Source organism: Agelaius tricolor, unplaced genomic scaffold, assembly GCF_023055355.1.
Source record: "Agelaius tricolor isolate 1412-34295 unplaced genomic scaffold, bAgeTri1.0.p SCAF_3, whole genome shotgun sequence".
Classification (NCBI taxonomy): Eukaryota; Metazoa; Chordata; class Aves; order Passeriformes; family Icteridae; genus Agelaius; species Agelaius tricolor.
The window spans coordinates 14,382,092-14,397,017 of record NW_027269263.1 but is presented as its reverse complement, the minus strand read 5'-3'; the positions used below and the strand labels follow the sequence as shown (position 1 = coordinate 14,397,017).

At 52.4% G+C, this 14,926-nt stretch overlaps 2 protein-coding genes across 2 annotated transcripts; both read left to right on the top strand.

Annotated features, from left to right (window-relative positions):
• Positions 1-1,354: 1,354 nt before the first annotated feature.
• On the top strand, positions 1,355-5,513 carry LOC139587892 (lactosylceramide 4-alpha-galactosyltransferase-like). Its single transcript, XM_071422593.1, has one exon. The coding sequence runs from the start codon at positions 1,391-1,393 to the stop codon at positions 2,480-2,482; it is 1,092 nt and encodes a 363-aa protein (XP_071278694.1). The 5' UTR covers positions 1,355-1,390; the 3' UTR covers positions 2,483-5,513.
• Positions 5,514-9,105: 3,592 nt separating this feature from the next.
• On the top strand, positions 9,106-12,114 carry LOC139587891 (lactosylceramide 4-alpha-galactosyltransferase-like). The gene has a single exon (XM_071422592.1). It carries the CDS (start codon positions 9,106-9,108, stop codon positions 10,237-10,239), a length of 1,134 nt encoding a protein of 377 aa, XP_071278693.1. The 3' UTR covers positions 10,240-12,114.
• The last annotated feature ends 2,812 nt before the right edge of the window (positions 12,115-14,926 follow it).

Sequence of the window (14,926 nt, the reverse complement as noted above, 5' to 3'; positions counted from 1 at the left end):
GAGAGGTCTGGGACACTACAGAGCAATATTTGTTTCAGGCAGCTGAGGAAGAACTGCAGCAGAGCCTGAATTTAGTGGCTGTACTGATAAAGGAGGGATTTGATGAATGTGCCAGCAAGTCTCATGGAAGGGAAGGTGAGCCTCCCTTGATCACAGGGTCAAGGGGGAACTGGCACAGAATGAGGGACACCGGAATTTGGCAAAGTCCTTCCCTGAGGTCCCTGGCATATGAGGGAGCACTCCCTAATGAAGGAGTAAAGTATTTGGTGAAAAGAGTGTGTTTGCAAGGGGGCATCCTGTACTTAGGGCTTGGGGTGGGAGCAGGCAGCTCTGTGGAAGGCTCAGCTCAGTTACTGTGGCAGCCCCAGCAGCAGTGTGAGGGCTGGGAATTCTTAGCAAAGGAGGAGAAAACAAATCAAGCCATTTTCCCACTAGTCTAAAGCTCAAAGTGTAGCAACAGTGGGTTTTCAATTTCTTCCTTTTTCCTTAATTACTTTTTAACTAACTTGTTTGTTTATGGTGCATCTTTGTGACCTTTGTATCATCTACTCATTACGGATGAATGATGTCACATCCTCCTTTTTTTTTTCTCCATGTACTCACCATTCGTTTTTATAAAAAGGAAGTGACTATAGAGCAGTAGTCATACTTACAGACTTTAATTTTTTAAACATCCTTTCACCTGAGCAGGGAATTCTGTGGTATCTTGAAAGCAGGTACAGGTGAGTTTTGTGCCTTCTCTACAGCACCAGCTCTGTCCCACCAAGTCAGTGCCTTTTGTCTTCGACTGTTCAAAAAATTATTTACAGGGTTAACCCAGCTGTGGTGTGTGGAGGGTGGGGAATGTAGAGGGGTCTGTATAAGGCAGGGTGGGCTGGTTTTTGCTGCCTGTAGCACTGGCAGCACATGCTGGTATTTCTCTGTGGGAGGAGAAAACTTTCTGGGGATCCAGAGCTGATCATTTGTGTGTTGGCTGCCTCTCCACTGTCCCCCAAGTCACAGTGCCTTATCTTAGGATAACAACCAGTGCGTCTAAGAAGCCATTTTCTGGGCACATGAGATGTTCCATATGTGACCCAGGCCCAGAGATCAAGGGAGAAATGAGAAACGCAACACTGTGACCTGAGTTCTCTGTCCTCTTCGCAGCTTGTTTGGTTTCTTCCTCCCAGAATTTTTTGCATACGTGTCTCATGTTCAAAATGACTGGAAGATCTAAACCGTGACAGATAAGTTTTCTTATAGTGTTCCCAGAGTTTGTTGTGCACTGCTATGAAGGTGGGACACACACATTTGTGAAGGAAGGCTCATACTCTGCTGCCTCGTCTGTCAGGTTGTTTTCTTTCCTTCCCTTCAGGCTGTCTCGGGAGAGCAGGCTCTGGCTGGAGAGAGAATGCTCAGGACGCCCAGCTGCCCCCTAAAGCTGACCAGGGTGGTGCTGAGCCACAAGCTCTGTGCCCTGTTTATCCTCATCTTTGTGTTCATATACCTTGCCTACAACAAGTTGTACTGGGGCATCGGGGAGGACCCAAAGAGCAGCGTCCCCACCTACGGCTTGTCTGCTGAGATCAGCTGTGCTCACTATGTGCCTTCTCCCCTCGACATTGCTGGTGGGCCCTCTCCTTCCACAGGAAATGTGTTTTTTGTGGAGACCTCGGAGCAAACTGCCCCAAGTTACCTGTTCTCCTGCTCCGTGGAGTCAGCAGCCAGGACACACCCCGCATCAAGAGTCGTGGTGCTCATGAAAGGCTTGGCCAAAGGGAATGCCTCCTTGCCCAAGCACTGGGCTTTCTCCTTGCTCAGCTGCTTCCCCAACGTGGAAATCCGACGCCTGGACCTCCAAGAGCTCTTTTCTGGAACACCCCTGAAAAGGTGGTACTTATGGCCTCTACGGCACTGGGAGCCTCATTTTTTACCCAACCTCTCTGATGCCTGCAGAATTGTCCTCATGTGGAAATTTGGTGGCATCTACCTGGATACAGACTTCATCGTGCTTAAGAACTTACAGAACCTCACCAACGCCCTCGGCATTCAGGATGACCATGAACTGAATGGAGCCTTTCTGTCCTTTGAGGCCAAGCACAAATTCATTGAGCTTTGCATGCAGGACTTTGTGCAGAATTACAATGGCTGGGTCTGGGGGCACCAGGGCCCAGAGCTCCTAACTCGTGTCTTCAAGAAGTGGTGCTCCCTCAGGACTATCACAAGCATGAGCTGCAAGGGTGTGAGTGCTCTTGCCCGAGAAGTTGTTTATCCTATTCCCTGGCAGGACTGGAAGAAGTTGTTTGAGGCAGTCAGTGCCTTGGAGCTTCAGAAACTCCTTAAGAACACCTATGCAGTGCACATATGGAACAAACTGAGCCACGGGACCAAGTTAGAGATCCCCTCCCAGGCTCTGCTGGCTCAGCTCTATTCCCAGTTCTGCCCTGCCACCTATGCAAAGATGAAGCAGGACTCTGAAGAGTTGTCAAGGCGTGCAGTGTGACCTGGGGCCCTTGTCTGTAGGGACATTCCCCAGCCAAAAGGAAACCGAGTGCCTTTGACCTTCCCCGGAGTTGGTTTCTACACCCCAGAGCAGCTGCATCACAGCTCTGTGGTTCTGTGTCACAGCTCTGTGGTTCTGTACCTGACATTCCTGATATCTGCCTCTGATCCCCTGTGTTTCATATTTATAGCAGAACCTAACTGCAGCCTCTCTTGCTGTCCTTCACGAGACCTGTTGCTGTAGGGAAGGTTGAACTCCTTCATCAGCATGTCTCAGCTGGTCCATTCTTGGTGTTCTCCAATGGCTCCTCCTGTGAATCCCAGCCTGAGCAGCCCCTTGTGATGTTTCAACAGCTGTAGGGACCCTTGGCTTCCTCTCTGTAGCATTTATGACTTTCTGAATCACTGCCAGTCAGGGACAGAGGTCACAGGTTGCTGGGGCTCAGATGAGAATTCCCTGGTTGGCAAAGATCCTTAACATGTGGGGAAATAAATGAAGAGTATATGAAATTTGCTTTAAGAAGCTGAAAACTGTTTAGATCCTTGTGTCGCTCACTGTGAAGTTGTTCTAAACTTTTGAAGTGAGGGAAGTTCAAATAATGCTTCCTACAGTTTCTAAATCCACAGCAGTGGGATGATTTGTCTGAGATGCCTCAGGAAAAGAAACAGACAAAAGCAGTTCGTTGAGGAGCAGAAATTATGAATATCCTTGCCCTGCTGAAATAGTTCTTGTGGATACCAACATCTAAGCAGCCATTGTCACACTCTGAAGGGGCTCAGCATTTCCTCTTTCTGCAGTGCTGTGAGGAGGATTGCATCCCTTTCATTGGAATATTGAGCCCAATGTGGAAGTCCAGGGGACGACATGTCCCCATCAACAGAAGGACCAAGTGCAGGGCACCAAGCAGTGTCCCCAGGAATAAAAATAAAAACTCAGAAGCACATGAAGGTTGGAAAAGACCTCCAAGATCAGGGAGTCCAACCTTCAATTCACTATCACCATACCCACAAGCCTGTACCCCAAATGCCATGTGTTCTCATTTTTTGGAGCACTTCCAGGGATGCTGACTCCACCACTTCCCTGGGGAGCCTGTGGCACACAGTGCTTAAGCACGCTGAAATTTTTCCTCATAGCCCAGCTGAACCTACTGTGGTGCACAGAGTGCTGCATCCAGCCCTTGGCCCAGCACAGGAAGGACAGGGAGCTGCTCGAGCCAGTGCAGAGCAGGGCCACCAAGGGGATCAGAGGGAGGGAACAGCTCTGCTGGGAGGAAAAGCTGAGGGAAGTGGGAATGTTCTGCCTGGAGAAGAGAAGGCTTTGTGGTGACCTAATCATGGCCCTCCACTGCCTGAAGGGAGCTTAAGGAAAGATGCAGACAGACTCTTTGCAAAGGCCTGCAGTGACAGGACAAGGGGGAATGGCTTCACAGTGACAGAGAGAAGGTTTAGGTTGGATATGAGGGAGAAATTCTTCCCTGTGAGGGTGCTGAGGCCCTGGCACAGGGTGCCCAGAGCAGTTGTGGCTGCCCCTGGATCCCTAGAAGTGTCCAAGTCCAGGCTGAATGGGGCTCTGAGCAACCTGGGATAGTGGGAGGTGTCCCTGTCTGTGGCAGGAGGAGTGGAACAAGATGATCTTTAGCCTCCCTTCCATTCCACACCATTCTATTCATTTCCACTCATCCTGTCCCTTGTTCCCAGGGAGCAGAGCCTGACCCCCAGCTGGCTGCACCCTCCTGTCAGGGAGGTGTGGAGAGCAGTAGAGCTCCCCTGAGCCTCCTTTTCCTCCAGGTTAAACACCCCCAGCTCCCTCAGCCGCTCCTCATCAGACTTGTGCTCCAGCCCCTTGCCCAGCTCCGTTCCCCCCTCTGGACACGCTCTGGCCCCTCAGTGTCCATCTTGCAGTGCCAGGCCCAGAACTGGACACAGCCCTTGGGGTGAGGCCTCCCCAGTGCCCACAGCAGGGGGACAGTCACTGGCCTGCTCCTGCTGGCCACACCATTGCTGGCCCAGCCCAGCAGCCATTGGCCTTCTCGCCCACCTGGGCATGCACTGTGGGCCAGCAGGCCCAGGCCCTTCCTTCCCTGCTGGGCTCTTCCCAGCCACTCTTCCCAGCCTGGAGCTGCTGGCGCTTCCTGTGACCCAGGGGCAGTACCTGGCACTTCAGATCTTGTTCAGCCTCAAGAATATGAAAGGGGACTGGCTCTGACAGTGCGCCCTGGGGCACAGCACAAGTGACCCACTGCCAGCTGGATAATTCCACCACCACCCTCTGGGCCCAGCCATCCAGGCACTTTATTCCCAGCCAACAGGGAACCCTTTAAATCCATGGGCTGCAAGGACAATGCTCTCCAGGAGAGCGCTGTGGAAGCAGTGGTCAAAGGCTTTAGAAGGCCCAGGTACACAACATCCACAGCCTTTCCCCATCCATTGGCTGTTCATAGAAGGAGGTTGGGTCAGTCAAGCAGGACCTGCCTGAACGTGTGCTGGCTGGGCCTGATGCCACAGTGGTGCAGCACACATGGTGCCATTGCACTCCAGGTAATCTGGTCCATACCCTTCCCAGGCACCGAGGTCAGGCTGACACGCCTCTGGTTCCCCCAGGTGTCCTTCCAAGCTTTCCCCTAGAGGGGTGTCACATTGGCCAACCTCCAGTCACCCAGGAGCTCTCCAGTTCACCGGGACTGCTGATAAACGATGGAGACTGGAGCTTTTTGGGCTGCTTCACCAGCTCCCAGCAGAAGGATGGCATCTGCCTAGACTTGTGCATGTCTGGGCAGCACAGCAGCTCACTGACAACTTCCTCCTGCAGAGTGGGGACCTTGTTCTGCTCCCTGTTTCTGTCTTCTGGCTCAGGGGGCCAGATATGCAGAGGTCACCTGGGCTTTGAGTTAAAGGCCATTGGGTGCCTCAGCCTTTTCCTCATCCCTGGAGGTCGTGTTCCCACCCCAGTGTGCAATAAAGGATGGAGAATCTCCTTGGCCTCTTTTTGGTATTAATGCATTTGGAAAAGCATTTCTTCCTTAGCTTTTATGCTGGTGGCCAGATTGACTTCTAGCTGGACTTTTACCTTTCTAGTTTTCTCTCTGATTAACTTCCTGACATCTGTGTAGTCTTCCTGAGTTGCCTGACCCTTCTTCCAGAGCTGCCAAACTCTCTGTTCTTCCCTGAGTCCCAGTGGAAGCTTGCTGTTCATCCAAGCCAGCCTTCCCTGAACCAGCTTCCAGCACATTGTAATTGGCTCCTTCTCCACCTCTATGGAGGTTCCTTCCTGAGGAACCTCCACTTTCCTGGGCTCCCTGGCCCCTCAGGACTGCCTCCCAAGGGATTCTCTCAACCCATGGTCCAAACAGACCAAAGCCTGTCCTCCACAAATCCAAGGCAGTAATTTTGCTGACCCCCTTCCTCTTTCTTCCCTCCCTTCACCGAGAACTGAAATCAAATCGTGTCACGGTCACTGTACCCAAGATGGCCTCAGGCAACCTCACTTCCCCCCAGTGCTCCTCTGTTTGCAAACAGCAGATCCCCTGGGACACCTCCCCTGGTGGGCTCGCCTGCCACCTGTGTCAGCAAGTTCTCTTCCACGTGCTCCAGGAACCTCCTGGAGTGTCTGCTGGGTGGGATTCCAGCAGACGCCTGGTAAGTTGAAGATGGCTCTGAGGTTGTAGGCAGTCAACGATGTGGGGTCATCCATCTACCCCTAATGCAAATCCTTGCCCACCACTCGGCACTGGTGGGACACACCTGGAGGGCTGGTTCAGGAATCCCACCATGAGGGAGGCCCGTCCGTACTGGAGCAAATCCAGCAAAGGGCCACCAAGGTGAGAAGGGAACTGGAGCACACAGAGCATGAGGAGAGGCTGGGAGAGCTCTGCTGACTTGTCTTGGACTAGAGCAGGCTGGGCTGTGTGTTCAGGGTGTGAAACATCTGGCTGAAGGTGGGTGGCTGGGGGGGTGGGTGAAGGACACAAGTGAGACTCTCCTGTGTTCAATGCAGAGATGGCAGGAGACACAATGGGCACACCTTGAAGTGTGGCGAGTTAGAAATGAAAGGAAGGGTGGTGAAACACTGGCTCAGGTAGCCCAGAGTGCCTGTGGAGTCCCTGTGCTGGGACGAGAGTTGTCATGAGTCCATCCATCGTGCTGCCGTGCATGGAAGGATCTGGGGAGAGGAGAGAGGTCTGGGACACTACAGAGCAATATTTGTTTCAGGCAGCTGAGGAAGAACTGCAGCAGAGCCTGAATTTAGTGTCTGTACTGATAAAGGAGGGATTTGATGAATGTGCCAGCAAGTCTCATGGAAGGGAAGGTGAGCCTCCCTTGATCACAGGGTCAAGGGGGAACTGGCACAGAATGAGGGACACCGGAATTTGGCAAAGTCCTTCCCTGAGGTCCCTGGCATATGAGGGAGCACTCCCTAATGAAGGAGTAAAGTATTTGGTGAAAAGAGTGTGTTTGCAAGGGGGTATCCTGTACTTAGGGCTTGGGGTGGGAGCAGGCAGCTCTGTGGAAGGCTCAGCTCAGCTATTGTGGCAGCCCCAGCAGCAGTGTGAGGGCTGGGAATTCTTAGCAAAGGAGGAGAAAACAAATCAAGCCATTTTCCCACCAGTCTAAAGCTCAAAGAGTTGCTTTCAGTTTCCTCCTTTTTTTTTTTTTTTTTTTTTTTTTTTTTTTTTTTTTTTTTTAATACTTTTTAACTATCTGGTTTGTTCAAGTGATTCTGTGTGACCTTAGCATCTGTTCCTGGTCACATAAATGGTGTTACACCCTTCCCGGTTTCTTTCCCCTTATGTTTGGACTCCATCGCTCCTCCTTATTTTTCCGAAGGAGAGGGAGCTGTCAGACCATAAAGTTCTGGTCATCCTCTGAGTTTTTAATTTCATTAATATCTTTTCCAGCTGAAGAGGGATTTCTGTGGCATCCCTAAAAGCAGAGACAGGTGAGTTTTGTGCCTTCTCAACATCATAGCTTCTGTTCTAACCTAGTCTGTGCCTCTTTACTTTCTACAGCTTAAAAAATTATTTACAGGGCTATCCCAGCTGTGGTGTGTGGAGGGTGGGGAATGTAGAGGGGTCTGTATAAGGCAGGGTGGGCTGGCTATGCCTGCCTGTAGCACTGGCAGCATATGGTGGTGTTTCTGTGCAGGAGGAGAAAACTTTCTGGGGATCCAGAGCTGATCATTTGTGTATTGGCTGCCTCTCCTCTGTCCCCCTGTACCTGGTGAAGAGTGGTGGCTCCATGCTCTGACATTTGGATGCCTCCCAGTGTGGCTGACAAGTCCTTTCTGGTCACAGGGGAAGCTCCGTACGTGAGCCAGGCACAGTAATCAAGGAGCAATGATAAATGGGTCCGTGCCACCTGGGTGCTCTGTCGTGTTCCCTGCCACTTTGGTTACAGCTGCTGGATTAAAGCTTTTCCCGTTTCCTGAACCTTTCTGTCCTGGAGGGTAGGGCTTTGGAGATGGAGCTCAGCGAGGCAGGAGAAATGATGGAATCCTTTAGGATGGAAGAGATCTTTGAGTGACTGCATCCAACCCCAAAACCCGCTCTGCCAAGTCCACCACTAAACCCAGACCCTAAGTGCCACACCTACGTGTCTGTTAAATACCTCCAGGGACAGTGGCTCCACTGCTTTCTTGGGCAGCCTGTGCCAATGCCTGGTAACTCTTCCAGGAGTAGAATTCTGAGTAATGTCCACTCTAATCTCCCTTGGCACCACTTGAGACCATTTCCAATGGTCCTAAAAGGCACAGCCTTCCTCACAGCTTCTTCATGTGCTCTTGCTCATTGACCTTTGGGGCCCAGTGGTGGGCACAGGAGGTGCTGCTTCCGCTGCCCCTCGATTTATGGAGGGCAGCAATGGCAGCAAGGGCAAGGGCAGCAATGATGATGCTAATGCTGAGGATGGAGCTAGACTGACTTATCTGTTTGTTGCTGCCTTCTTAAAAATCTCTTCCACTCCAACCCTCCCTTTTGCCAGAAGGAGCAAGGAAGGTAAGGGCAGGAGAGCAGAGGGAATGCCTGTCCACCAGCAGGATCCACTGGGAAAACTGAGCAGGGCAGAGCCAGTGTGACCTGTGCAGGGCTGGGAAGCAGCCTTGGAACTCCCTTTACAAAGGCAGCTCTTGACCTTATTGTCTGCATCTGCCTCCTGAGCTGCCCTGAATCCATTCCTTTCCCACTCTCCATCCGTCCTGCCAGGCTACGCTGCCATGGACAATGGGCCAGGCTCTCTGCAGGGGCAGGTGATTGGCTTGGAAAGGCAGCAAGTGCCAGCTCAACAACTGGAAGGCTGAGGCTTGTGTTTGGTTTGGGGGAAGGACACGTCGTGTATCAGGAGAAAACAACTCCCCTCATGATAACCAGCTGTCAGTGGGCAGCAGTTCCACACAGTGTCTGTTGACAGGGCTCCAGGAATGGTCACAAGGAACATTGCTATTTCCTCCTGCCAGGACTTTGCGTGTGTTGACAGTGACCTGAAGTTCTAGAGGGTGACAGATGAGTTCTCTAATGGTGTTCCCAGAGTTTGTTGTGCACTGCTATGAAGGTGGGACACACCTGTCAAGGAAGGCTCATACTCTGCTGCCTCGTCTGTCAGGTTTTTTTCTTTTTTCCTTCCCTTCAGATCATGACGGCTATCTCGGGAGAGCAGGCTCTGGCTGGAGAGAGAATGCTCAGGACGCCCAGCTGCCCCCTAAAGCTGGCCAGGGTGGTGCTGAGCCACAAGCTCTGTGCCCTGTTTATCCTCATCTTTGTGTTCGTATCCTTTGCCTACCACAAGTTGTACTGGGGCATCGGGGAGGACCCAAAGAGCAGCGTCCCCACCTATGGCTTGTCTGCTGAGATCAGCTGTGCTCACTATGTGCCTTCTCCCCTCGACATTGCTGGTGGGCCCTCTCCTTCCACAGGAAATGTGTTTTTTGTGGAGACCTCGGAGCAAACTGCCCCAAGTTACCTGTTCTCCTGCTCCGTGGAGTCAGCAGCCAGGACACACCCCGCATCAAGAGTCGTGGTGCTCATGAAAGGCTTGGCCAAAGGGAATGCCTCCTTGCCCAAGCACTGGGCTTTCTCCTTGCTCAGCTGCTTCCCCAACGTGGAAATCCGGCACCTGGACCTCCAAGAGCTCTTTTCTGGAACACCTCTGGCACAGTGGTTCCTGCAGCCTCAGCGGCAACAGGAGCCTCATTTTTTACCCAACCTCTCTGACGCCTGCAGAATTGTCCTCATGTGGAAATTTGGTGGCATCTACCTGGATACAGACTTCATTGTGCTTAAGAACTTACAGAACCTCACCAACGCCCTCGGCATTCAGGATGACCATGAACTGAATGGAGCCTTTCTGTCCTTTGAGGCCAAGCACAAATTCATCGAGCTTTGCATGCAGGACTTTGTGCAGAATTACAATGGCTGGGTCTGGGGGCACCAGGGCCCAGAGCTCCTAACTCGTGTCTTCAAGAAGTGGTGCTCCCTCAGGACTATCACGAGCATGAGCTGCAAGGGTGTGAGTGCTCTTGCCCGAGAAGTTGTTTATCCTATTCCCTGGCAGGACTGGAAGAAGTTGTTTGAGGCAGTCAGTGCCTTGGAGCTTCAGAAACTCCTTAAGAACACCTATGCAGTGCACATATGGAATAAACTGAGCCACGGGACCAAGTTAGAGATCCCCTCCCAGGCTCTGCTGGCTCAGCTCTATTCCCAGTTCTGCCCTGCCACCTATGCAAAGATGAAGCAGGACTCTGAAGAGTTGTCAAGGCGTGCAGTGTGACCTGGGGGCCCTTGTCTGTAGGGACATTCCCCAGCCAAAAGGAAACCGAGTGCCTTTGACCTTCCTCAGAGTTGGTTTCTACACCCCAGAGCAGCTGCGTCACAGCTCTGTGGTTCTGTGTCACAGCTCTGTGGTTCTGTACCTGACATTCCTGATATCTGCCTCTGATCCCCTGTGTTTCATATTTATAGCAGAACCTAACTGCAGCCTCTCTTGCTGTCCTTCACGAGACCTGTTGCTGTAGGGAAGGTTGAACTCCTTCATCAGCATGTCTCAGCTGGTCCATTCTTGGTGTTCTCCAATGGCTCCTCCTGTGAATCCCAGCCTGAGCAGCCCCTTGTGATGTTTCAACAGCTGTAGGGACCCTTGGCTTCCTCTCTGTAGCATTTATGACTTTCTGAATCACTGCCAGTCAGTGACAGAGGTCACAGGTTGCTGGGGCTCAGATGAGAATTCCCTGGTTGGCAAAGATCCTTAACATGTGGGGAAATAAATGAAGAGTATATGAAATTTGCTTTAAGAAGCTGAAAACTGTTTAGATCCTTGTGTCGCTCACTGTGAAGTTGTTCTAAACTTCTGAAGTGAGGGAAGTTCAAATAATGCTTCCTACAGTTTCTAAATCCACAGCAGTGGGATGATTTGTCTGAGATGCCTCAGGAAAAGAAACAGACAAAAGCAGTTCGTTGAGGAGCAGAAATTATGAATATCCTTGCTCTGCTGAAATAGTTCTTGTGGATACCAACATCTAAGCAGCCATTGTCACACTCTGAAGGGGCTCAGCATTTCCTCTTTCTGCAGTGCTGTGAGGAGGATTGCATCCCTTTCATTGGAATATTGAGCCCAATGTGGAAGTCCAGGGGACGACATGTCCCCATCAACAGAAGGACCAAGTGCAGGGCTCCAAGCAGTGTCCCCAGGGACAAAAATAAAAACTCAGAAGCACATGAAGGTTGGAAAAGACCTCCAAGATCAGGGAGTCCAACCTTCAATTCACTATCACCATACCCACAAGCCTGTACCCCAAATGCCATGTGTTCTCATTTTTTGGAGCACTTCCAGGGATGCTGACTCCACCACTTCCCTGGGGAGCCTGTGGCACACAGTGCTTAAGCACGCTGAAATTTTTCCTCATAGCCCAGCTGAACCTACTGTGGTGCACAGAGTGCTGCATCCAGCCCTTGTCCCAGCACAGGAAGGACAGGGAGCTGCTTGAGCCAGTGCAGAGCAGGGCCACCAAGGGGATCAGAGGGAGGGAACAGCTCTGCTGGGAGGAAAAGCTGAGGGAAGTGGGAATGTTCTGCCTGGAGAAGAGAAGGCTTTGTGGTGATCTAATCATGGCCCTCCACTGCCTGAAGGGAGCTTAAAGGAAAGATGCAGACAGACTCTTTGCAAAGGCCTGCAGTGACAGGACAAGGGGGAATGGCTTCACAGTGACAGAGAGAAGGTTTAGGTTGGATATGAGGGAGAAATTCTTCCCTGTGAGGGTGCTGAGGCCCTGGCACAGGGTGCCCAGAGCAGTTGTGGCTGCCCCTGGATCCCTAGAAGTGTCCAAGTCCAGGCTGAATGGGGCTCTGAGCAACCTGGGATAGTGGGAGGTGTCCCTGTCTGTGGCAGGAGGGGTGGAACAAGATGATCTTCAGCATCCCTTCCATTCCACACCATTCTATTCATTTCCCCTCATCCTGTCCCTTGTTCCCAGGGAGCAGAGCCTGACCCCCAGCTGGCTGCACCCTCCTGTCAGGAAGGTGTGGAGAGCAGTAGAGCTCCCCTGAGCCTCCTTTTCCTCCAGGTTAAACACCCCCAGCTCCCTCAGCCGCTCCTCATCAGACTTGTGCTCCAGCCCCTTGCCCAGCTCCGTTCCCCCCTCTGGACACGCTCTGGCCCCTCAGTGTCCATCTTGCAGTGCCAGGCCCAGAACTGGACACAGCCCTTGGGGTGAGGCCTCCCCAGTGCCCACAACAGGGGGACAGTCACTGGCCTGCTCCTGCTGGCCACACCATTGCTGGCCCAGCCCAGCAGCCATTGGCCTTCTCGCCCACCTGGGCATGCACTGTGGGCCAGCAGGCCCAGGCCCTTCCTTCCCTGCTGGGCTCTTCCCAGCCACTCTTCCCAGCCTGGAGCTGCTGGCGCTTCCTGTGACCCAGGGGCAGTACCTGGCACTTCAGATCTTGTTCAGCCCCAAGGATATGAAAGGGGACTGGCTCTGACAGTGCGCCCTGGGGCACAGCACAAGTGACCCACTGCCAGCTGGATAATTCCACCACCACCCTCTGGGCCCAGCCATCCAGGCACTTTATTCCCAGCCAACAGGGAACCCTTTAAATCGATGCGCTGCAAGGACAATGCTCTCCAGGAGAGCGCTGTGGAAGCAGTGGTCAAAGGCTTTAGAAGGCCCAGGTACACAATATCCACAGCCTTTCCACATCCATTGGCTGTTCATAGAAGGAGGTTGGGTCAGTCAAGCAGGACCTGCCTGAACGTGTGCTGGCTGGGCCTGATGCCACAGTGGTGCAGCACACATGGTGCCATTGCACTCCAGGTAATCTGGTCCATACCCTTCCCAGGCACCGAGGTCAGGCTGACACGCCTCTGGTTCCCCCAGGTGTCCTTCCAAGCTTTCCCCTAGAGAGGTGTCACATTGGCCAACCTCCAGTCACCCAGGAGCTCTCCAGTTCACCGGGACTGCTGATAAACGATGGAGACTGGAGCTTTGTGGGCTGCTTCACCAGCTCCCAGCAGAAGGATGGCATCTGCCTAGACTTGTGCATGTCTGGGCAGCACAGCAGCTCACTGACAACTTCCTCCTGCAGAGTGGGGACCTTGTTCTGCTCCCTGTTTCTGTCTTCTGGCTCAGGGGGCCAGATATGCAGAGGTCACCTGGGCTTTGAGTTAAAGGCCATTGGGTGCCTCAGCCTTTTCCTCATCCCTGGAGGTCATGTTCCCACCCCAGTGTGCAATAAAGGATGGAGAATCTCCTTGGCCTCTTTTTGGTATTAATGCATTTGGAAAAGCATTTCTTCCTTAGCTTTTATGCTGGTGGCCAGATTGACTTCTAGCTGGACTTTTACCTTTCTAGTTTTCTCTCTGATTAACTTCCTGACATTCTTGTAGTCTTCCTGAGTTGCCTGACTCTTCTTCCAGAGCTGCCAAACTCTCTGTTCTTCCCTGAGTCCCAGTGGAAGCTTGCTGTTCATCCAAGCCAGCCTTCCCTGAACCAGCTTCCAGCACATTGTAATTGGCTCCTTCTCCACCTCTATGGAGGTTCCTTCCTGAGGAACCTCCACCTTCCTGGGCTCCCTGGCCCCTCAGGACTGCCTCCCAAGGGATTCTCTCAACCCATGGTCCAAACAGACCAAAGCCTGTCCTCCACAAATCCAAGGCAGTAATTTTGCTGACCCCCTTCCTCTTTCTTCCCTCCCTTCACCGAGAACTGAAATCAAATCGTGTCACGGTCACTGTACCCAAGATGGCCTCAGGCAACCTCACTTCCCCCCAGTGCTCCTCTGTTTGCAAACAGCAGATCCCCTGGGACACCTCCCCTGGTGGGCTCGCCTGCCACCTGTGTCAGCAAGTTCTCTTCCACGTGCTCCAGGAACCTCCTGGAGTGTCTGCTGGGTGGGATTCCAGCAGACGCCTGGTAAGTTGAAGATGGCTCTGAGGTTGTAGGCAGTCAACGATGTGGGGTCATCCATCTACCCCTAATGCAAATCCTTGCCCGCCACTCGGCACTGGTGGGACACACCTGGAGGGCTGGTTCAGGAATCCCACCATGAGGGAGGCCCGTCCGTACTGGAGCAAATCCAGCAAAGGGCCACCAAGGTGAGAAGGGGACTGGAGCACACAGCGCATGAGGAGAGGCTGGGAGAGCTCTGCTGACTTGTCTTGGACTAGAGCAGGCTGGGCTGTGTGTTCAGGGTGTGAAACACCTGGCTGAAGGTGGGTGGCTGGGGGGGTGGGTGAAGGTGGGTGAAGTGAGACTCTCCTGTGTTCAATGCAGAGATGGCAAGAGACACAATGGGCACACCTTGAAGTGTGGCGAGTTAGAAATGAAAGGAAGGGTGGTGAAACACTGGCTCAGGTAGCCCAGAGTGCCTGTGGAGTCCCTGTGCTGGGACGAGAGTTGTCATGAGTCCATCCATGGTGCTGCCGTGCATGGAAGGATCTGGGGAGAGGAGAGAGGTCTGGGACACTACAGAGCAATATTTGTTTCAGGCAGCTGAGGAAGAACTGCAGCAGAGCCTGAATTTAGTGGCTGTACTGATAAAGGAGGGATTTGATGAATGTGCCAGCAAGTCTCATGGAAGGGAAGGTGAGCCTCCCTTGATCACAGGGTCAAGGGGGAACTGGCACAGAATGAGGGACACCGGAATTTGGCAAAGTCCTTCCCTGAGGTCCCTGGCATATGAGGGAGCACTCCCTAATGAAGGAGTAAAGTATTTGGTGAAAAGAGTGTGTTTGCAAGGGGGCATCCTGTACTTAGGGCTTGGGGTGGGAGCAGGCAGCTCTGTGGAAGGCTCAGCTCAGCTATTGTGGCAGCCCCAGCAGCAGCGTGAGGGCTGGGAATTCTTAGCAAAGAGGAGAAAACAAAAAAATCCCAAATGTTTTCCTGACACAGTCTAAAGTTTAAAGTGTAGTGACAATGAGGTCTGAATTTCCTATTTGTTTTTATGATTACTTTATAACTAGA